The sequence below is a fragment of the Poecilia latipinna genome, unplaced genomic scaffold (assembly GCF_001443285.1).
Source record: "Poecilia latipinna isolate Pla-1442-1.1 unplaced genomic scaffold, P_latipinna-1.0 Scaffold15, whole genome shotgun sequence".
Taxonomy (NCBI): domain Eukaryota; kingdom Metazoa; phylum Chordata; class Actinopteri; order Cyprinodontiformes; family Poeciliidae; genus Poecilia; species Poecilia latipinna.
The window spans coordinates 1,237,053-1,259,335 of record NW_015112631.1 but is presented as its reverse complement, the minus strand read 5'-3'; the positions used below and the strand labels follow the sequence as shown (position 1 = coordinate 1,259,335).

Genomic DNA, 22,283 nt, shown 5'->3' with positions numbered 1-22,283 from the left:
ATAGCATTTTATAAAACCTTGTTGGTATATTAGTTAGCATTAGCTTCTGCTAAATGCCATGTTAAAGAGCTTTAGTGTTAGCAAAACTGCTTACATTATGTGTAAGCTACAATAATGAACCAGACTTGTGGAGTTCTGTCATTCTTTTCCTGGTATGTTGGCTAATTTAATTTAGATTTTATAATCAGGTACTACGTTAAAATATACTCTCTAGTCCGTCTTTGTATGATTTCCCAAATTATTATTTATTCTGATTTAATGTTACACGTGGAGAAAAACAAAGTTTATGGATCTTCTCCAAATATGCATAAAAAGGAAAGAATAAAAAATATCAGAGGTTGAAGGTTTTTATTTTGTGTCACACATTATATCCTAGGAGACATGCAGGACTGCAAGTCGGTCGTTTCTGGTGTCTCAGCCGGCGGTACGTTGGATTTAAGTAATCAGTGGTCTTGAAGCATGGATTAGTCTGAGAACATTTTGGGGCGATGAGGCAGAGCAGTAAACAAACAGAAAGTCGAACAAATAGCCTCTAAATCACAGCTTGACATTTTCAGACACTGAGGGACACCAGAAATCAGAGAAACTCCACAAACATTGGTAGATTTTCTTAGAGATGAGCAATAAAGAACCTAAAATAAAACAAAATGGAGAATGTTTTATACCTGTTACATCAAAGTGATGCCAGAGATTTGGATGTTTGAGCTTGGCATTTTGAATCAGGAATCTGATTGGTTAACAGTCTGTAACTTTAATCCACTGGGGGAACAGTCATACCAGCAGTGCTGGGAAAATCTACAGCTTTTATGGAAAAGAATCAAGAAACAGCTTAGATTTACAACTCTTGGCAAAAATTATGGAAGCACTTCTCATGGAGGATGTCTAATAATCGATCTAAAAAAAAAAAACAAGCATGTTTGTAACCTGAAAAACCACGAATGACCTTAATATAATTAATAGAAAATGGTTTAATTTCCCCAGAGAGAAAAAAACTGAGTAGATCAAGAAAAACCATTAATTATAACCAACTGTTGTACACAGAGGTGGGTAGTAACTCCATAAATTTACATTTAATTTGGGTAACTTTTTTGGGGAAAAAATACTTTGAAGAGTAGTTTTACTGTACCGTAATTTTTGTTTTTTTACTTGAGTGATATTAGTTTGGGTAAAATTTGGAGTAGCAATTTAGCATTAGCTTCCACTGCATGTTAGTATAGCTATTTAGTCTTAGCTAAATAACATGTAGGTATAGCACTTTACTTAGTGGAAGCTAACACATTAGCATTAGCTTACACTAAATAAAATGTTGGCTACACTAACTATAATGTTAGCTTCCGCTAAATAACATGTTAGCATAGCTATTTGGTGTTAGTTTCTACTCCATAGCATGTTGGTGTAGAGCCTTAGAGTTAATTTCCACTAAAAATATGTTGGTGTAGCTCTTGAGCATTAGCTTCCAATAAGTATGTTAGTATAGCATGTTAACATTAGCTTCCACTAAATAGCATGTTAGTTTAGTGCTCTAGCATTAGCTGGCACTAAATATTGGAATAGTTTTAGTTGAAATAATGTTTCTGATTAGTGCTTTAGTGTTAGCGCAGCTAGCTTTTCAGCTAGCAGAGCTCGCCACTATTAAGCTTTTACCCCAAATACGTTTTACTCTTGAATAAAATACGTTACAGTAATACCCCTGTTACTCGAGTACAATTTTTGTGTACTCTGCCCACCTCTGGTCATATCAGATGTTTTTCATTACATTGCAAAACATTCTCAATGTGTCATGATTCAACATTTTTGCCAGGAGTCATTGTTGTTCAGTACACTGAAAACCTGAAAGAAAATGTACTCAATCTGTTTAAAGATTCCAGAAATCTTAAAACTTAACCAGGTGACGTCCAGTTGGGTCTAAATCATGCGATCCTTGGCTTTGTGGCGGTTTTCTTCCCTAAACATCAACGATCAGACAGTCTGGACACTGAACAAAGTGAGGGAAGCACCAACTACTCTATTTTGCTCTGAGCCAGTTTAATGTCGATGTGGGAGAGAATTTAGTTTGCAGTTGGAAGTAAAAGCTGTTGGATTTTTTTAAAAGATTACTGAAGGAATTCATTTTCTTTAGTTTTTATAACATAAAACAAAGTAAACCAACTTGTTTTTATTATTTCCACATTTAATTATATTGGTGCTGTAAAAGTAATTCATAATAATAATGATGTAAAAAAAAAACAGTTTCACCATTAACTGAAGCTTAGTGTTGGAAAGGAGCTCAATTAATTCAATTATTATTATTTTTTTAATTTTGCAGTTTTGCTCACTTTCTAACTACAGTAAACAGAAAGTACACCCTCCTTTAATTCTAGAGTTTTAAGTAACAGGACAAAATAAAGTGATTTCATCTTTATTAGATTCAAAAATATTTGCATCAAACCTCAAGTTTAGAGAATCACACTAAAGATTAAATGACAGTAAACATACATCAAACTAAATAAAACCCCAATGGAAAGATGTGTGGAAAAACTAAATGCACTAAATGCACCCTTAAAATTGTTTTTATCTTGGCTTCATGTTTGTTTAATAAATAATGACAATTTGAAAGTCCGAAACATTGTCATTATATCCTTATATGGCAAACTTTATAGCTGTAGGAGGGTGTACTTACTTTTACCATGACAAAATGGTGGAGCAAACGTTTCAGCAGGTATCCAGACAGAGGAAACGTAACTACGCTCCATTTAGTCTGTTGGCAGTCCCTGCATTTCTGCATCTCTCCCCCTAGTGGCTGGAGGTTTCCTCTGTGACATCTGCTTCCAATATTGACAACAGTCGTCAATTTCCTCCTATTTTAAAAGCACTAAGCAAGAAAAATGAACTGATTACACAGAAAAATAATTAAAAAAACATTTAAATAGCAGCTCTTTAAAAAGGAATGATGACAAGTGACAGAAACAACAACAAGTTTTCCGTCATTCTCAGCAACCTGAAGTTAAATCTGAGCAAAAAAGAAAGTCCAACTCTATGGCCTCAAGCTGTGTATGTGTGAGCTCAGCGGGGGTCGGAGGTCAAAGGGCCATCTTCAGTCCGTCTGGCTGTGAGTGGGAAGAGTCTGGGAGCTGCGGGTGTTTTCCTGGAGGTGTCAGTCTGTCACCTACCCGCTTCACCTCGGAGCTCCAGCTCCTTCGACACCTTGGCGGCGATGTCTCTGAAGGCCAACGGCGCCCCCCACAGGCGCCTGAACTTCACGCCGCTCTGGCCCGGCCCGTTGGGCAGCTGGCAGACCTCGGCCTCAAAGGCCACGCGGGCTCCAGCTGCGCCGTGGGTGCAGGACAGGAGGAACGGGCCGGCCAGGTGGACCTGGCAGCCGCAGCCCTGCGCCGCCTCCCGCAGGGCCAGAACCACCTCGGCCGGGTCCCGGGGGCTCCGGACCCTCACATCCCATCCGCATCGGGGGGTCCGGGGCTCGGCCGCTTTTTGATGCCCAGATAGATGGCGACTAGTAGAGGGGAAAGAAATTAAAGAAATGGGAAAGAATGTGGTTGAAAAAATAGGAAGAAAGAAGAAAAAAAATTAAATCAGATTGTCCTGTTTCCTATGGGTGTCTTAAATTTAAAGGTGGCCTTTAATTCTTCCTTGAACATGTTAAGATAGCTCTAAACATGTTTTAAATAAAAAAAAACATGTTTTAAAAACATGTTAAAAACATGTTTTTGCCCCAAATCACTCTTGGATAATGAGATTTTTCTCTACTCAGTTCTGCCTATTTTGAGCTGTTTTAGGATCTTTCTCACTTTAAATCCAAATAAGCTGCAGCTGGCCACGCCCCCCCAACTCAAAGTTTACATTTGGACTTAAAAATGGCTTCAAACAGATGCGCAATTATACAACCGTACAGGTTTGAAAAGAAGAAGTGGAGCCTCCAGCACAGCCAACAAGAATGCAGTAAGTGGTTTCTGGATGGTAAGTCTACAACAAAACACTTATTTTCTAGCAGCCATTGTACAGCGCATACTGTGGCTAGCTAGCTAGCAAAAGTATATAAACAACTAGATAGCGATAGCCTCCACTGGGTTGAGTCACTTAAGTAATGAATGTCTGAAAAAGTAACATTATTAAGGCCAACTTACATTTAAAAAATTAATTTAAGATATTTTAAGGCCTTAATTTTAGATACACGAATTTAAGACCTTTTAAGGGGCACAGAAACAGTAATAATTGTTCACTTTAATATAAAATAATATAAAGCATATAGAGAAACACTCCTGTTAAAACATCAGGTTTAGTTTGACTTTCCTATTTTTTACGTGATCTGTACAATTTAAGTGAAAAAAACTCGTTTGACAGGAAAAAGTATCAAATGTTGATTTGTTTCTGTATGTTTTTCATATAAAAATGTCAGACTATCGATTAAAGTTTTCAAAGACATTATCTGCAAAGGAAAGAAGAATGGCTAAAGGGAAAGGAAGGAAATGAAAAGGTGCTTTAAAAAAGTATTGTGTGTGTGTGTAAACTTATTAAACAATATTGCTGCTGTTTGTTTACATTTTTACCCTCTGACAAATCAGGTAGCTTCTCATTTAAGTTGTATTGCATATTTCTCACTTTAAAATAAAAAAAATGTTTATAGTAGACAAATGTGACCTGTAACTGTGATGCTATCACAGTTTATACCCATCAGAACATCAAGATAAAATAAATGCAAATTCACAACAGTTCATCTACAATAGCACTAACAACAAAAAACCACACATTTTAAAACCCTTCTAAGGTGCAAATAGGATGCAAACATTTATCTTAGTTCTACCTGCAGGAATTATCACAACACACTCTACTTCACAGTCTGCATAGATTACATTGACCTGCCACTGTTTTACCTGCTGCTATTACCCTGAGACTGGGCTGGAGAGGCTGAGGCTGAGAGGAGCAAATGAGAGCTTCAGTAAGATAAACTACAAACTACCAGCCACAGATGTACAGGAAACATGTAACAGATGTAATCCTGCTGGATTCCTGTGAGCAGGATCTCACAGGAATTAATGCCTCAATTACAAAGATAGAGAAACAAGGAAAAAAACTGGAAAATGTCAGAGACAGGAAAGAGGAAAAATGAAAAGGGGAAAATAGAAAAAAATGGAAAACGGAAAAAAAAGAAGGATAGTAGGAGAAAAGGGATTTGAGAAAAAAAGTGAAAACTTACAAAAATAATTAAGGGGAAAAATGGGAAACGGACTAAAACAGAAAGAGAAAAATGCTAAAAAGGAAAGAAAAAAAGAATAAAATAAAAAGAAAGGAAAAAAGGAAAGAGGATAAAGTGGGATTTTTCTTGGCCGTATAGAAATTGGTTTATTTTGCAAAACTGCAGTGGCAACACCTTTTGGTGCATCACGGGTCACATGGTCAACAACCGGATGTTACAACTGGTGCAAAACACAAAGAAGACGAAGAAGAAAACAGGAAGCAGTTGGAGGATGATACTTTTCAATGACTTATCACATAAAAAACTTATTCAAATGTGATTTTAATTACTTTTCTCATGTAATGGAAACACTGCAATTGTGAAATTCTGTTTCTTAAAAATTAGCAGAATGCTCACAAAAGGTTTGAGCACATTTGCATTGGAAACGCAGCTTGTCAGATTTTCAACAAGCTGCGTCGCCCGGCCATAGATTTGGGTAAACCAACTTTACCCAAATCTATGTCAAACATGAAGATTTTAACAATTATCTGTAAGACAGACGAGATTCACTGCACTCACCTTGTGACCGGAGATCTGCTGATTCTCTCAGGTTGGTCTGTGACCCTCAAGAAGAAGAAGAACAAAACAATCTATTAGGAATCAACCAAATATCAATTCAACACATACCAATGTCCTCTAAACTTCCTCTATAACGCAGAACAACTCGGACCCTTAAAGCACAGATGGATCATCAGAACCCCCCGCTGCTCTGAAACACCAGATGAAACAACAACATGAATCAGGTGAGAAGTTTGGGTGGAGTGGGATGGAGTTTATACTGTAACAAAGGGATATCATCAAACAGTCAGTGTGTGTGTGTGTGTGTGTGTGTGTGTGTGTGTGTGTGTGTGTGTGTGTGTGTGTGTGTGTGTGTGTGTGTGTGTGTACTTGTTTTGCTACATATTGGGCCAACTGCCCAATACATTCACCGACTCCCTGAAGACCTTTATGTCTATGGGGACCAAAGGTTGGTGCTACTGTGGTAGCCCCCTATTTCGCTTGTAAGGGGTTCAGTTTAGAGGAAGAACGTAAATTAAGTTTTGGTTAAGGTTGGGTTAGACAAGGGGCCTGCAACCTATGCGACCTAAAGAGCCATTTTATTCGGAGAACAGCCACGAATGTCAAATGATGCCAATTGGAGCGGAGACCGCTCCAAAAGCAGGAAGCAGACTAAAGCACAGGGTATTCTGGGTAAATACAATGAAAACAGCGCTAATCCAGCGCTAGCAGGAGAAATGACTTGTGGTCTTTAGCCAAAGACAAAAGAGAACTCCTCTGACGCTACTCCAGTTTTATTTACATTTATTTACAATAAGGAAGATGGGCTCAGTGTCTTCTCAAACGTTTTTGTGTTACTTCCTTCAGTGGATCTTGGTGCAGCGCCCTTGCAGCCGAGGAGGGAAACAGGTTTTTCAAATGGTTTAGTCCGTTTGACAAACTGCAGTGTGACAAGCAGCAGCTAAAAATGTAATAAATTTTCCAATTTTGGTCCCAAAGCAAGCCAAGCTTACCGAACTATCAGGTGGGAAAACAAAGATGTGTCATTCTTTGTGAAAATCCAGTGCAAATAATTAAAAACTGTGAAAACTTCCAGTTGTTACTCTCTGTATATTTAAAAACATTGACTGATTTTATGTAATTTTTTTAACAAAAGCTATTAAGAGTCATTGTGGGAAGTTCAAAGAGCCGCAGGTTGCAGACCCCTGTGTTAGGGATAAACAGGTAACAGGTGGGGTTAGGGTTAGGCATAAATGAAGATACTAAAATGAATAGAAGTCATCTTAGTAGGTTTAAATGAGAACATGCTTCAATCAATTACATTTTCATAAATTGCCACATAATTAAGTAGCATGCACAGAAGCAATGAACTAGAGCGGAAGTTGTTGTTTCTCTCTTTACGTTGACTATGGTTAAGTGTGTTTTGATGTTGATTATTTTTTCTTTTGTTTGTTATAAGTCACTCCCTGAACAAAATGTCCCAATTCAGACAATTAAGTATCTATTGAAGTCAATACAAAGTCCTAATATGGATCAAAATACAAGCTTGAGACTGTGCATGAAAAGATGTTGACTGGAAATTAATCAACCATGAATCTAAATAGTAAAAATCTGAAAAGAGATTTTATCTGACAAATAGACTGAATAAATTTGGTGTTTAACAGTGTGATAAAAAGAAAATATGCACCATTGTATTATGATGATAAAATATAAATATACAACTATAAATATTTCTTCAAGTTTAAGTTCTTTAGAAAATCCTCTTTTTGTAACCAGTGTTGTTAACTTTACAGATTAAAAAAAGAAAATAAGCAAGTTACAAACAAGCCTGCACTTTTCATATGTGATCACTAGATGGTGCAAATGTTTGCTAATTTTCTTAAATTAAATTTGTGTTTTTTAAAGTTAGTTGGCACAAAGGTTTTTCTTATCAGCTGTTTTCTTATAACAGCAACAACTGCCTCATCTCTGCATTGTGTCACTAAATCAAAATAAAACCCAGACGATGTGTTCATGAAGACACTCTCTGCCTAAATAATCAATGATCAATAACTGTAATCTAAATAACTGCAGAAAATAAACAGGGAAGATCTTCAACAACCTTTAACGTCGAGGTGATGGAAATCAGAAGATTCTTGCTTTTTCTTCAAACTGATATTTGAAAAGATTCATTTATGTTCACTATTATCCTAAAAAATTAAAACAAAATGCTAGATCTGTCTTCTAAGTGGTTAAAAAGAAAGTACAAACAGGTTGTAACAAAAGTGGCCTCTAACAAGTGAAATAAAAAAGTAGAAAAGGAAAAACAAAGAGAGACGGAGAAGCTAATGGTGTCACCAGACAGCCTCATGTGTCTTAAGGAAGAGGTGTGTGTGATCCGTGTTTAACAGAAGGATAAATCCTGGTTATGTAACTAATCCTGATTTAAAGCAGCAGTGATGCCGGGTCAGTAAGTCAGGATGACTGCAACAGGCTCAGACGACTCTTACAAGCATCTGGTGCTGCAGAGAGCGCAGACATATGCTGCACGCTTTAAATGTCACAGGTTCAAGGCTGAAGACCTGCAGACGCAAATGCTTCCTCTCACTTCCCCACTGAAGCACACATGGTTAAAGGCTCCAGAAAACAGTCATTTTCTTGAGTTATTGGGGCTTTTTGAAAAAGAAAATCTAAAGTGAGAAAAATCTGAAGCCTAACAAAGAAACATCAAACAAACAAAAAAAGTATTAAGTATATTTTAGTATATATAAAAGAGATAAAAAGTTAAATGAAGTTGAAATTAGCTTTTCTATATGCTAAATACATTTGGAAATAAGAGACAGTCCATAATATTGCACCTTGAATGGATAAAGTGTTTTAAGTCACCATCTCTACATAAAATTACAACTAACCAAGCTACACTGTAACATTCACCATATGCTGAAACCTGAAACATGAACCAAACAGACCTGGTTCACTCCAAAACTCTGCAAAGATTATTCATCTAGTTGACGCCACATTTGGAAAAAAGAGGGGAATAAAAAGGAAGACGAGGGAAAAAACAGGGAACACAAGAAAAAAATGGTGAAAGAATATGGAAAAAGAGAAAATAAGGAAAAAAAAGGAAAAAGGAAGAAAGTAAAAGGGAAATAAGGGGAAAATAAAAGAAAAAAAGAGCAAAAGGAATAAAGATAAAAATGGAAACAAAAGAAAGAGTATTTGGAAAAAGGAAAAATAAAAAAGTAAAATACGATAAAAAACATGAAGGAAATTAAGAACAATAAGAAAAATAAAGGAAAAACTGACAAAATAGAATAAATAAATAAAAAGAATAAAAAGATCACAGCACAATTTATCTGTGATCAAGCTCCACTTCGAAATTCTCTTGGTAAGTTGGTAATCGTCCCTCTGGTTTCCCTGGCAATATCTAAACACATGATGCCGTTTCTATGACTAAGACCAAAACAGTTCAGTTGTTTCTGTCTCCTGATTAACTTTATACATCTAAGTCTGTTCTGACTCAACATTTAAATCCATCACTTAGTCAGAAGGAAACCTAACCCATGTAAACAAAAAAAAGAAAACATTACTGTACTAGGTTTTTTCTTGCAAGCTGATGGCTGCAGCATTTTCTTGTAATGCTGCAGCTCAAGCAGCATTTCAGCGCAGCATGAAACCGAGCCAGCAGAGACGCAGACAGACAGAGACAGAGACAGACAGACAGACAGCTCTGAGGTGAAGCTGTTCTACACGAAGAAACAACTAAAAATCAAGTTTCCTCACAGAAAAAACAACGGGAATGAAAAGTCAGAGCATGCCTTGAACGCAGCATGAAGAACTCAAACACTGAGTCACATTAAAGGTGAATAAGCTGGGATTAATGAACATTTCCAAAGATTAACAACATAAAGAAACATGACTGAATAAATGACATCGAGAAGCGACAACACAGCTTGGAAATACCACAGCACAACAGAATAACTGTTGATTATATATTTTAAAAAGTATTCAATTAATGATGTTAAAAGATTTAAGAAACTGACATTGTAAATGTTATTTTTACCATTTTCTCCACTGTTTGTTAAACTAGAGCATCAGTAAAGATCAGTACATTTAAAAATATGCAGCTAATTTTTGCAGTTTAGTGAAATAAATCACACTTCTTTAAGAAAGTGGCGCCCAGAGGAAGCAGATCCCAAATGGGAATGTTTTTCCCAAAACAATATTTGTGTTTGTGCTGCTGTGAATGCTGCTCCATGCAGTCACAGTCATACAATTACCTAAAAAGAGAAGTAATAAATTGTTTTTCATCATCATTTTTGACCTTATCACAATATTAACACAAAATATTGTGGTAAAATTATAAGTCCGTATCGCCCACCCCTATGCTTGTCAAAGAAGATGGCCGCTCTGGGAAACTATGGTAACCCAATGAGTGCATTGGTGGAAAAAACAACCTAATTTTCCAAAAATTTAATCTTCAATTATTGGAAAGATTTCAATCACCCAGAACTAGCTATAGTTGAACTAAAGCAGGGATTACACTTCCTGCATGTAAAGCAGCTTTACCTCAGGTCAAGGTTTGCACCACTGAACCCCAAGCTGCGACGGACAGCGGATGGAGGGAGGAGGGAGGACGACGGAGGCACTGGAGGGTGGGGCAGGCAGACAGACAGATGCAGCCAGAAAACATGGGAAAGGAAAACTTACTAACTGTTTTTGTCCCCTGTGGGAGGGTGCAGCCCGACACGGACTTGTTTGAGCTCGGACGTTTAGAAGGGTCAAGAGTGACCCTGCGAGGCAAGAGGAAGAGAAGATGAGAGGAACGGGAGGTTAGAGGCAGAAAGAAAGAGAGAAAAGCAAAGTGAAAGGGATAAAAGAATGAGAGTAGGAAGCAAAGGTAGAAGAATAAAATTTAAACAAAATGCAAAGAAAGGGCAGAAGATTGGCAGGTGTGATTGGTAAGAAAAGGCCCAAGTTGTTAAAGAAATCAAACAGATAAAGCAACAATAAGCAGCCAAGAACAACAGACCATAAGAAACATACAGTAAGTCAATCTGAGCTGCAGACCTGGGTCAAACTGTTTCTAGGTGATAGAAATAAAAATGTTTTATCAAATTTTACCCATGTCACAGTTTACATGAATTATGGGATATCAGTACAATTGTGCAAATTGAAATTACAAAAATAAATTTCCTTGTTTCAAATAAACTTGTTTTTCTATCAAAGAAAAATCTATTTTTAGGATTTTTCAAACCATCTCAGGTGTAAAGATTATTTAAATTCAAAGCTTTTGCACATTTTACTACACACTGTTAAAGCATAATATTTAATTCATTCAATTACACACATTTTTCTGCATATAGATCAAAATGGAATCGAGAATTTGACCAGTTACATATTTAAGATTTGCTATACTGTTATTAGACCCAGGTCTTGCATTAATGTGGGCAGAATTTGACTTGTTCTGGTTTAAAGGAAGGCTGGTAGGTTAGTACTGGTTAAGGAAAGGGCTGAAAGAGGCAGCAAGTTAGCTGTATGGCCTTTGTGCTGAGGTTTATAAATAAACTCAACTAACAAAAAGTGCTGTTACTGCAGAAATAATGAACAAAATTCAACTGTTAAAATATAAATGATTTTGAAAAAAGTTAATTTTAACCCCTTCAAGCTTCATTTTTATCAAAAGAGCAAAAAAACAAAAAACAAATTTTTTTTACTCTAATTCAGCATGAATTTTTTTTAAAATAATTACAAGCAGTTCAAGAAAGTCCGCATTTATGCTTATAAAAACATAAAAATAAAATGTGAGATAAAATAAACAGTGAAACCACAAACAAGCTGTAAAATGCTTGCAGATACTTTAATCTTTACAGAATGACACTAAATAGTTAAATGTTGGCTAATAAACCCCAGGCCTGATGTCCACTGAGATGGACACTCAACTGACAAAAATCCTGAAATTTAATGATGAAAAATATTTTCTAAATAACTTCAAATGCTGTAAGTATTTAAAATTATAAGAGCAGTTCCATGCGGCTGCCATGAACATAAACTTACATTTCTGATGGTAAATAGAAACTTCCTCCTCCTCTTTGCTAGTTTCAGATCAATGCTCGTACACTGCAAAAACTCAAAATCTTTCCACCTAGTTCTGGTCTAATTTCTAGTGCTAATATCGTAGAACACTTGAAATAAGACAAAACTAACAAAAAAACATTTCAGTAAGAAATAGCAGCTTATTGTAAGTCAATAATTATTGATGAAAAGGTTCTTGTTCCATTGGCAGATTATTTCACTTATAACCAGATATTTTCCCATGTTTTTAGTGAAATAATCTTCCAATGGAACTAGTAATTTTTCATCAATATTAATGAATTACTGACTTAGCACAATGGTGTCCAAACTTTTTGCACTGAGGGACGAAATCCCCAAGATGAAAGTCCTCAGGGGCCATTAAAAGACACAAAAAATCATATTGTGATATTCATCTTTCTTTACCTGCACACTAATAAACTGAACAAGTTAATTTTTATTTAACCAAAACCAACATTAGTATGAAATCTGCCTTAATGTTTTTATTTATTTTACTTTTTGAGCCAATTAATTTCTATTTTGCACTAAAAACTAGACCTAAAATAATTGGTAAAGTTTTGTGTTTTTGCAGTGTATTGTCTGATGCCAAAGACCAATATTGGTCAATAAGAAACTAGAATCATTCAAATGATCAAATTCCTATTTTTTCATTGATTTAAACCCAGAAACACATCTTGTCCATTCCAGTGGACATCAGGTCTGAAGAGGTAACTCTAAAATCAGATGCTCTCTACCTAATGTTTTCTACTGTGAACCTCAGCATCTCCTCTTACTTGCGGGTCAGCTTGGAGGTGATCTTGCTGAGCAGGTTGGATGGGGCCCGGCTCCTGACGTGGGGCAGTGGGCTGGTGTCGTGAGACAGCGTCGGGGACGCCGGCGGGGCGAGAGACGGAGGCCGACGGTCTCTGATCTGACCCCCGTGGAAAGTGCTCCTCACCGTGGATCCTCTGGAGAGACGGGATGACGGCGTGGCGGACGAGACGCCGGAGGCGCCGGCAATGCTGTGGGAGGAGGGGGAGGCCGGCGGCAGGCGGTGGGATAAGGTGCTGCAAGAAACACAAGAGCAGGCGGATCAAAATGCTTTACAGCATAAAAACATCATACAGTTAACTGGTGACTGTATGACATCACACATACAACAAGAAATAAACATTACATTTTGTCAAAATCATCAAGCAAATGCACATCAAATATGTTAGTCAATGTTCCAGTTATTATGTTTCAAAAGCAACTCTAAAGAATTTGTTGAATCTGGAACAAATTTCCAGAAAACTGCAAAACTGCTGAAACACTGAGTTCCTTTAAATCAATCGGTTAAGTTTTTTGTGCAGCACATGTCAGCAGCAAGGCAGCTCCACCCCTCTAGCTAATGATCAGCCCAATAGAAATTGAGTGTTTTAGATTAAAAAAAATACAAACTACTTAATTAAATGTTATGAAATATGCAGCAGTCGATGACAAAGGCAGCTGTCATCACTTTGAGAGGACAATTAAAACCCAAAACATTCAGAAAAGCATGAACATAAACAGAACGCCTCAACATAAAGGCAGAGCTAATTAAGTCTGACTGTGTGGTATCTGAGTTAAAAGAGAAGAAAAATTATTATTAATAATAATAATAAAAAACAAGATTTGTAGAAAATAAGGTTCAGATCCATAAGAGTCATAATTTCTTGCTTTAGATGTTTATTCACATCTAATTTCCTTCCTGTCAGTCAACACTTTACACTTTAACACACACACACACACACACACACACACACACACACACACACACACACACACACCGTGGCTCATTGGTGGCCTCAGGCTGCTTTTCATAACGCTCTAGATAACACCCTCACACAGAGTCCAGACCCATTAGACGAGTTCAGAATGAGAGCTGCCGCTGCAGAGCAGAATCGTTTAACGTCAATGAAACGCCGGCTGGTGATGACCAACAAGCACAAAGGGAAAATAAAGCTGCAGAAAACTAACAGGGCGGCTGATTTAAAGGAGACGCGTCAACTTCTAAACTGAAAGTTGATCAAATTTAACTTATAACTGCTAGTTTTCCAGCTTGTTTGTCCATTTTGATGGAAATTGAAGCTAAATGGTGATGAAGTTTATCCTTTCTAAGAAATAAAAGTTTCACTTCATCTGGTGACATCACCTGAGGCATAAATCTGACTTTTCCTCTCTTTTGAGTCCAAATTTGCCCTTCAGTTGTGCTTAGTTGTATTCTGAACAGCTGCAACAAAAAGTCTGAGGAATATGTGAGGCAATGAGAAACACATGGAGCTGACTTATGAAGAGAACCAAGGCAGACAGGAATCACTCTGAGTCGTCATGAAAACCACACAGAAATGTTGTGGCAAGCCCTGCTGAGGTCATAAACAACCATCAGAGTTAGGGCTGAAACGATTAGTCGTGATTAATCATTTATTGAAATAATTGTCAACGAATTTAGAAACTGGCGTCCACAGACTCAAAAAAGGCAATTTACTGAAAGAACATATTCAGATAAGAAAGAAAATCTTCTGTCTGTAAATATCTTCAGAACTCCTCTAGTGGCAGTTTCAGCTTCACCTGGTTTAAATTCTGCTATAATAATTTCCTATTAAACACCTTTTTTAATCCAATTAATAATCTGTTAATCCCAAAAATAATCAACAGGTCAACCCAACACTGTATTAATGTAAAGTCAAGCAGAAAGGTCGGAGCTTTTCACATGTTGACGTTGGAAATATGTTTTTTTCTGCAGATGCTAGGCCTGTCAAATCAATTAATCACACAATAAATTAAAACAAATTCAGTAATTTCACAGCAATTTATCTAAAAAACCTGGATGATAGAAGTTTTCAGTTTGGGGTTTTGGTCTCAACTATCCATTTTTTTTAAGTACAATCTTGTTTACAGAGAATTCATTTAGTTGTTTATTTTAAAATGTCTTAAAGTGTTAAATGCTCATTAGAATCTAAATTGGCATAACATCTTTGAGAATGTTTTGCCATTACTTGAAAATGCTCTCAAAACAATATTATCGTTTATCGTAAAAACTTCTGGGACAATTTATCGTCCAGAAAAGTTTGTCATTGTGTCAAGAGCAGCTGATGCATCTTTTGCTGCAAATGACGAACGATTCACTAAAGGAATGCTGTTGTTGAATTTTAGGCAATTAAATATTTTTCTTATTTTAAAAAGGAATTGAATTATTTTTATTTTTTTCACGTTGTATAAAATATGTTTTATTGAATAACTGCAGGACGTTGCAATGTTTTTATCTGACTAATCGATTAATCGTCAGTATTTCTGCTGTTATTTGCACAGTTTTTATTGTAAATACTGTTTTTTTCCACTGCACAAATGAAGATGAGCATTTTTAGCTCTGGAAGCATCTGTCTCTGATCTGAGGATGTGAGGATCGGCCCGGCGAGCCATGTGGAGCGGCGTCACATTGACGAGGTCTCTGGGACAGCAGCAGGGTCACGTCAGGACACGTCGACTCCTTTCCCTTCACATTTCCTCTTTCTGTCTCGCTTCCTCCAACATCACCCCATGAATCGTAATGCCAAGACAAAAAAGCTGTGGTTTCTGTAATACCCGAATCCAACAGCAAGTGGTGGAGGAAGAAAGACAGAAAAACTAAAAAATGTTCTCCTGAAGTGATCTTCTGTTCCTCCCACCGCCATCAGGAAGAGACATGGGGGGAAGATCCTCCTCCTCCAAATATGACTTATAAACACTAATCTTACAGCTAAACTCAAAATTCACTCAGCGTTGCAGCAATGGGGAACATGACTCAGCTAAAAATATGATCTATAAATATAATTAGGGACTGAATTAAAGTTTTTAACTGAGCTAATTGCAGAGTCTGTAATCAGTTAAGATAAGATAATCCTTTAGTAGTTCAACACGTCAGAAATTTAAGCTCAGAATAAAAGAAAAAACAGTACAGTACTTCTAATTAAATGTTTTTTAGGAATTTAGATTGAACAAATTTATTTTCAGAATAAGAACTGGATCTGGGTCACTTTCTTCCAGAACTCCTGCCAGTATTTAGACAAGTTTAATTAATTGGATAAAAGCTGATTTGGGTGCAGCAAAGTCGGCTTTTCAGTGAAAGTCTCTGGATCAACATGGTTCTTCTTCTTATAAAAGCTTGTTTATAAAAATACAGATACTTTGGGCTGTACTTTAAATTTTTTCATTATTAGAAAATTATGTTGTTAATGATTTTTACCCTCATGACAAATAAAAACTCTCCATCGGCAATAAGCCTGTGTGCTGGACAGGTCAGCTTGGGGCCGCACAAAGTCAGTCCAAGGGCCACAAACGGCCCCTGCGCCGTACTTTGGACACCCATGAGCTAAAATGGTTGGAACTTGGATGTCCCAGTAAAACAAATTATCCCAAGCTCAGTTTAGAACGGATACAAACGACCAAATGTCCGGAAAACGCAAACAGCGTTTAAGTGGAATCCAGGATAAAAATGGAGTCTCACTGAATGTTTGAACAGCGAGAGGAAGTCGGAGAGCCCAGAGGTAATCAGTGAACGCACCGGGAGGCCGAAGGTTTTACCTGTTTTCTTTGCCGTTTTGCAGCAGCGATGGTCTGTCGGCGCCGGACCGGTCCGTACACACGTACGTGTTCCTGCGAGTCATGGCACTGGCAGGGATGTTGTTCTGGAGCAAAGTGTAAACAAAAACAAAATTTCACAAAAACGAACCTATTAGGTCTGGCAATAACTAACGATTATTTCAGTAATCAATTATTCTGACGATTAATCAATTAATCAGAAATTCTGCAGATTTTTCATTTATTCGCTGAAACGTTTCGCTGTTTCTGCAGAACAAACATCAGCACAGTGCAGGGCTGATAACTGGTCAGCCAATTATCACAGGCTCCCAGTAAAAAGGAGCTTAATGTAAAAAGCAGTAAAAAGCCTAAGTTTTTTTAACATTTATATCTTTGTGCAGTTTTGGTTTAATTACGGCTCTGATTGTGTTGTTTTCTCAGCAGCCTATATGCTCCATTTAACGATTAATCAATTACTAAATTGGTTGACAATTATCAATTATGAATCACGATTAATCTAATGGTTATTGATGAGATCAGCAGAGTTTACCAGGATGTACCTTTTCAGTATTAGGTACCTAAAGAAATTCACCCTCATGTGGTTTTTATAACAAATCGATTAATCTGATTAATCAAAGCCAGGAAATATCTCTAAAGTTTATCTGAGAGTCTGGAGGCTGCTGCTTTCCAGTCTGATGGTTGCAAACCTCTGCTGTGCAAAATACCCAGCAGTTCATCTCAGGCTAAACTGATATATATTCAATTGATAAACCTCCAAATTAGTAAATCTGCTCTAAAATGCTGTAATCTGGGGAAACTGGATTATGAGGCCTTACCACAGTCGAATTGACCTCCTTGCGTCTGTTGGGGATCTCTGCTTTATTGGGGTTGTGGGCGGAGCTAACCATGGGACTGGACGGGGTTGGGATGCTACGGGAGCCCACAGTGGAGCCGCTCGGCTTGCGCACGGAGAGCCGCTCTTCTTTGAGGGCCGCCGCCTCGCCCACACCGCTGGGGCTCCGTTTGGGGTGAGCCGACCCGGGAGCAGCTGGACCGCCTAACGGAGGAAAACCATTTACCTACAAATATCACCTTAAAACACATTCAAACTCAAGGCCCAGGGGCCAAATCCGGCACGCCATAACTTATTATGTGGCCCTCTGGCCTCCAGAGAGCCTTCAAGAAAACAGCCGAGTCCTTAAATATTATTTTATCAATCAAATAGAAACAGTTTTTATCTAAATGGTGCCAAATTGTAACAATCAGTCTTTAAAGTTTTTTTTTTTTTTTTGTGATTGTGGAGATTCAAGCAAAAATCAACAGATCGCTGCACTTCTTCAAGCTAATGTACAATTGTGAGTTTATTGCATATTTTACACCAACATTTTCAGACATTGTGTTTAAATGACCAACTCCAACCTGCAGGTGGCAGTATTTCATACTTCTGCTGCCTCAGGCAGTCGTATGGACTGCGATCAATATGATGAGTAAAAAAAGCCACAATTACAGTTCAAATTTTGAAGCACTTTGAATTGCCTTGTTGCTGAAAATGAGCAATATAAATAAAATTACCTTACCTTCAAATATCGCTACATTTCTTGAGAATATTTAATTATTACCACAATCATTCATGTTTTAGATTGTGAAAAAATCACAAAAACAATGAAAAATTTTGGGACTGATCAATGTAACAAGATATTCAATATTCAATTTTAAGAAGTTCATCAATTGGTTTTTGAAAACATTCATGATCTTTAAGTCACCAAAACGAAGATGAGTTTGACACGCCGCCTCCTTATTGAGATGTTGGGCGTTAGGCTTACAGAAGTCGGAGTGTCGTCTCTGGCGGTGGTACGTCGAGGCGCTTCGCTGAGGCTTGTGACCGGAGGAGGAAGACTGAGCGCCGGAGGAGGAAGAGGAGGTGGAGTGTTTGCTCATCCCGTTGGTGATGGCGCTGGGCCGGATGCGAGCGAGACTCAGGCTGCTGGCCGACCGAGACTCGGCGACGTCCGTCTGAAAGGCGAAACGACAACATGAGCGCGGATGATCGTCTGTCACTACGTTAGGTCCAGGCCATGTAACCATAGAAACGCTGCCTTTGTATTTATGAATCCATTTCATTATTTCTTTTGTTAAATTTTCTCCTCCCCCTCATTTGAATACAAGAACATGAAATATAAGTGAAATAAAAATGTCACAAAATAAAACAACATTAGGAAATAAATAAAACTGATTTAAAAAATAAGTTTAAAAATAAGTGTTTTTTCTTTTTTCCACAGGGACATTTATTTATTTAATGGAGTATTTATTAACTATTTGTTAACAACAGTAATTATTTAAGCCTGAATGAATCACTATAGCTTTCTATATTAAGCTTATTTATGTTTCTTATTTTACCAGGGATGAAAATAACTAATATAAAAATTCACTTAAAGTACTCCAACTATTAAAAAGGAAACATTAATGTTTGATTGTCTTCACAGTAGAGAATCTAGGAGTTAGTCAAACATATTTACAGTACATAAAATGCACAGAATAAAACTTTGTTAAAAAGTTAAATACAAACTAAGTCAAGTTTCAAGTAGATTTAAATACATTTTCCCTCCAAAATGCCATCATGTCGATTATTAAACTAACACAACGCTCCGGGAGATGCGATCATGATGCCATAATTAATATATTCTACTGATTAGCCAAAGAAGACAAAAGAGAACAGAGAAACACTCCACCTCTGTCTTGCGTCCCAGCAGCAGGTACATGGCAGTGATCTCGTTGTATTTGTGTTTAACCAGCGACTCTCGAACCTCCTCTCTGTCGAATCCCATCCCTACGATCACATCTGCAAGAAATCAAACAGGGATGAATCTCTGAAGATGCATTTCTTCATTTAACGCTGCAGCCAAAGTCTCGATCAGCAAAAAACACTAAATGAAAGATGAAAATCAAAACTTCCTTCTCGGTCTCAGGTTCCCTCCTCACTTTCTGTTTCAAAATGTCTCTAATTTCCTTGTTTCTCAGCTGCTTTGTAGTCAAAAACATCTACTGAGATACATTTCCAGAAGGTTTAAGCATTAAAAACAACCTGGCTGTGCAAAAGCCCATTTTATCACCTGAAAGTTGCGACAGCAAAGCTAATAAAAATAAAACTCGTCTCACCGATGCGGCCGCTGTCGCTGAAGTCCTCCTCAGGCTCAACATGGGGCTTCAGCTCGGCGCCTTCGTAACCAACGTTAATCCACTTATCTTTCATTATTTGCTGATGGCCAGACAGAGAAAAAGGATTTTACTAAAAAAACAAAAGAAGCCACTCCAGCAGAAAGCAGGTAATGTAGTCTCCCAGTTCCAAACAGCAGCTCAGGGAAATTTACTCCACTAAACATGGGCACAAGTAGCAGCAAACTTGTTCAGGGTATAACTGACAGATAAATTTTACTTTCTGGTTCTTGGTTGCCCCGCCCCTTTCTGATGACACCCTGGGTAACCGCCCACATCAACAACCGCCACTAAATGCACATTTTCATAAAATCTTTTATTGTCCCAAAACAAACATGTCTGGAGATTCTCAGCTTTCCAGGTTTTTATATTCAGGAAGGTTTAAAGGAAGCCATTTTGTTTTAAACTTTAATTTAGAAACTCCTCATTCAACCTCCAACCTGCAGGTGGCAGTATTTCTCACTTCTGCTGCCTTAACCTTACTTGATGTCAAGTAAGGCAGAGACAGTTATATTGACTGATCAACATAGTCAGTAAGACAAAAGTCACAAATACTGCTACACAGAAGCTCAAATACAGTAAAAATGTTCAACTTCTGTTGCATAAAACTTTCATCTTCCACTGCTGTTCGTTGCCCATAATGCACTGCTGCGAACTAGCTAACCCTGCTCTGGAGAGAGGCTCTTTGGGCAAAATAAGTAGTTCAATTAACCTGCATTATGTAATTTTAAAACGTTAAAATTTTCGTATTAACTGCAAGCTCTAACGCGTTAATGTTGACAGCCGTAAATATTAAATAAATCTGCCCTTTGAGAACATTCATGATAATAAAATGAGTTTGACCCCCTTAGTTAGAGAAAGCTAAAGTAAGTGCACCCCTCTCTCTCTGCCTGCTGACTGGATCAATTTGCTTCAGTTTGATTGTGATGTTTCAGTTCTATGGCATTTTTATGTTTTTATGATGTCAAGCACTTTGAACAGCCTTATTGCTGAAATACAAATAACCTTGATAGGTTGATCACAGTTTCCTGTTTACCTCCAGGGAGCAGCGCTTGGCGGGGTTCAGGACCAGGAAGCGGCGCAGGATTCCCTCACAGTCTGTGGACATGTAGAAGGGAACGCGGTACTTCCCTCGTAAAACCCGCTCCCGAAGCTCCTGAGCACAGAAACGCAAACATCCATGAATTTAGGCGTTTATCCTGTAGATGTAAAGTTTGGGCGTACCTTCAGGTTCTGGCCGTCGAACGGCAGCGACCCGCTGACCAGCGTGTACAGGATGACGCCCAGGCTCCAGATGTCCACCTCTGGGCCGTCGTACTTCTTCCCCTGGAAAAGCTCCGGCGCGGCGTACGGCGGCGACCCGCAGAAGGTGTCCAGCTTGTTGCCTTCAGTGAACTCGTTGCTGAAGCCGAAGTCGGCGATTTTAATGTTGGAGTCGGCGTCGAGCAGCAGGTTCTCCGCCTGCAGGACACAACAGAGACGGAACGTTCCAATCCTCACTTTGTTAGCTTCAGCTAACGAAAAGAACGTGTCACACTGAAGGCCAGGGGGCCAAATCCGGCCCACCATAACGCTTTATTAAAAATGCCAACTTTGCTTTAAATTATCATAATTTTAAAAAATCATACAAAGTTGGCATTTTTAATGGACTTTCAATGCAACTTTTAGAGCAACTTTGTATTAAAAGTGTCATTATTTACCGAATGACACTTCATGACAGCTGTTATGTCAGTCTTATGCACAGCCCTTCAAATAAAGTGTTACCTGTATAATTGTGAGCTGATTGCAAATTTTAAATTTCCAATTTCCTGCAGGAATTATTTCTTCTTATTTTTTTTATTATTATTTTATTATTACCTTATTATTATTTCTTATTCCTCAGCCTTACTTGAGGCAGCAGCTGATCATATTGACTGTGATCAATGTACCGAGTAAAAAAATAAAATAAAAATCCCAATTACCGTCACACATAGGCTAAAATATCACAAAAGACATTAAACTGACCTTCAAGTCTCTGTGAACAATATTCTTCTGGTGACAGTAGTGAACAGCAGAAACAATCTGAGGAGAAACAGAGGAAACAAGAAGCTCATTTGGCACAAATAAATCAATAAAAAGTGACTCTAAAACAATTAAAGTAAAACCAATAAGTTCCAGTTTTGATTTTAGTTCAATATCACAGGATTGATGCAGATTTTCCAGTTCAAAATATAATTTTCGTTGACTCTTTTCAATTGATTTAAAAAGAAAATAAAAGTTTCCAAGATAAAGATTAGGGTGATGGTAAGGAGGCTTTCCACCCTCAAAGACTTGGAGCTGAATAAGGAACAAAGTCTTTAAAAATCAAAACATTTTCCACACTGAATCTTCTGTTATCCAGCTTTATAAGTGCAGAAATGAAAACTCGTGTTTTTTTCCGTCTTTCTGCATCAGGAACATTGAAATGCAGAGTTCAGCTCCACTGTAACCAGCCAGGAAACGGATGCAGACCATGGTTTGCTGCTGGACTCACCTGTCTGAATTTGGCTCTGGCCTCTTTCTCTTTCATTCTGCCATGAGCCACGAGGTAGTCGAACACTTCGCCTGCAGAAACATTAAAAACAAAACACTCAAACTGTCACTGTGCAGACCTCATTCAATTCTAGGGTTTGGCATATTAAGACGAAAGTGGATCTGCCAGGTGGATCTCTTGTTAAATATCAGCGACTTTTTT

The 22,283-nt window shown here is 37.8% G+C and overlaps 1 protein-coding gene across 9 annotated transcripts in view; it reads right to left on the bottom strand.

Moving 5' to 3' along the window:
* Nucleotides 1–331: 331 nt before the first annotated feature.
* Nucleotides 332–22,283, bottom strand: part of LOC106947983 (MAP/microtubule affinity-regulating kinase 4-like) — a 69,198-nt gene continuing 47,246 nt past the window's right edge. For 2 of the 9 annotated variants that reach the window (XM_015033376.1, XM_015033368.1), the window contains exons 6-19: nucleotides 22,083–22,153; nucleotides 21,575–21,631; nucleotides 20,795–21,031; nucleotides 20,607–20,726; nucleotides 19,514–19,613; nucleotides 19,087–19,196; nucleotides 18,181–18,370; nucleotides 17,194–17,414; nucleotides 16,361–16,464; nucleotides 12,574–12,846; nucleotides 10,418–10,500; nucleotides 5,750–5,794; nucleotides 4,869–4,908; nucleotides 332–3,490 (exon numbers count right to left, since the gene is read on the bottom strand). In XM_015033376.1, the coding sequence (XP_014888862.1) occupies nucleotides 3,142–3,490; nucleotides 4,869–4,908; nucleotides 5,750–5,794; nucleotides 10,418–10,500; nucleotides 12,574–12,846; nucleotides 16,361–16,464; nucleotides 17,194–17,414; nucleotides 18,181–18,370; nucleotides 19,087–19,196; nucleotides 19,514–19,613; nucleotides 20,607–20,726; nucleotides 20,795–21,031; nucleotides 21,575–21,631; nucleotides 22,083–22,153 (2,000 nt within the window). In that variant the 3' untranslated portion in view covers nucleotides 332–3,141. Of the gene's footprint in view, nucleotides 3,491–4,868; nucleotides 4,909–5,749; nucleotides 5,795–10,417; nucleotides 10,501–12,573; nucleotides 12,847–16,360; nucleotides 16,465–17,193; nucleotides 17,415–18,180; nucleotides 18,371–19,086; nucleotides 19,197–19,513; nucleotides 19,614–20,606; nucleotides 20,727–20,794; nucleotides 21,032–21,574; nucleotides 21,632–22,082; nucleotides 22,154–22,283 lie in introns of those variants that run through there. The other 7 variants (XM_015033407.1, XM_015033385.1, XM_015033398.1 and 4 more) reach the window with 7 other exon arrangements.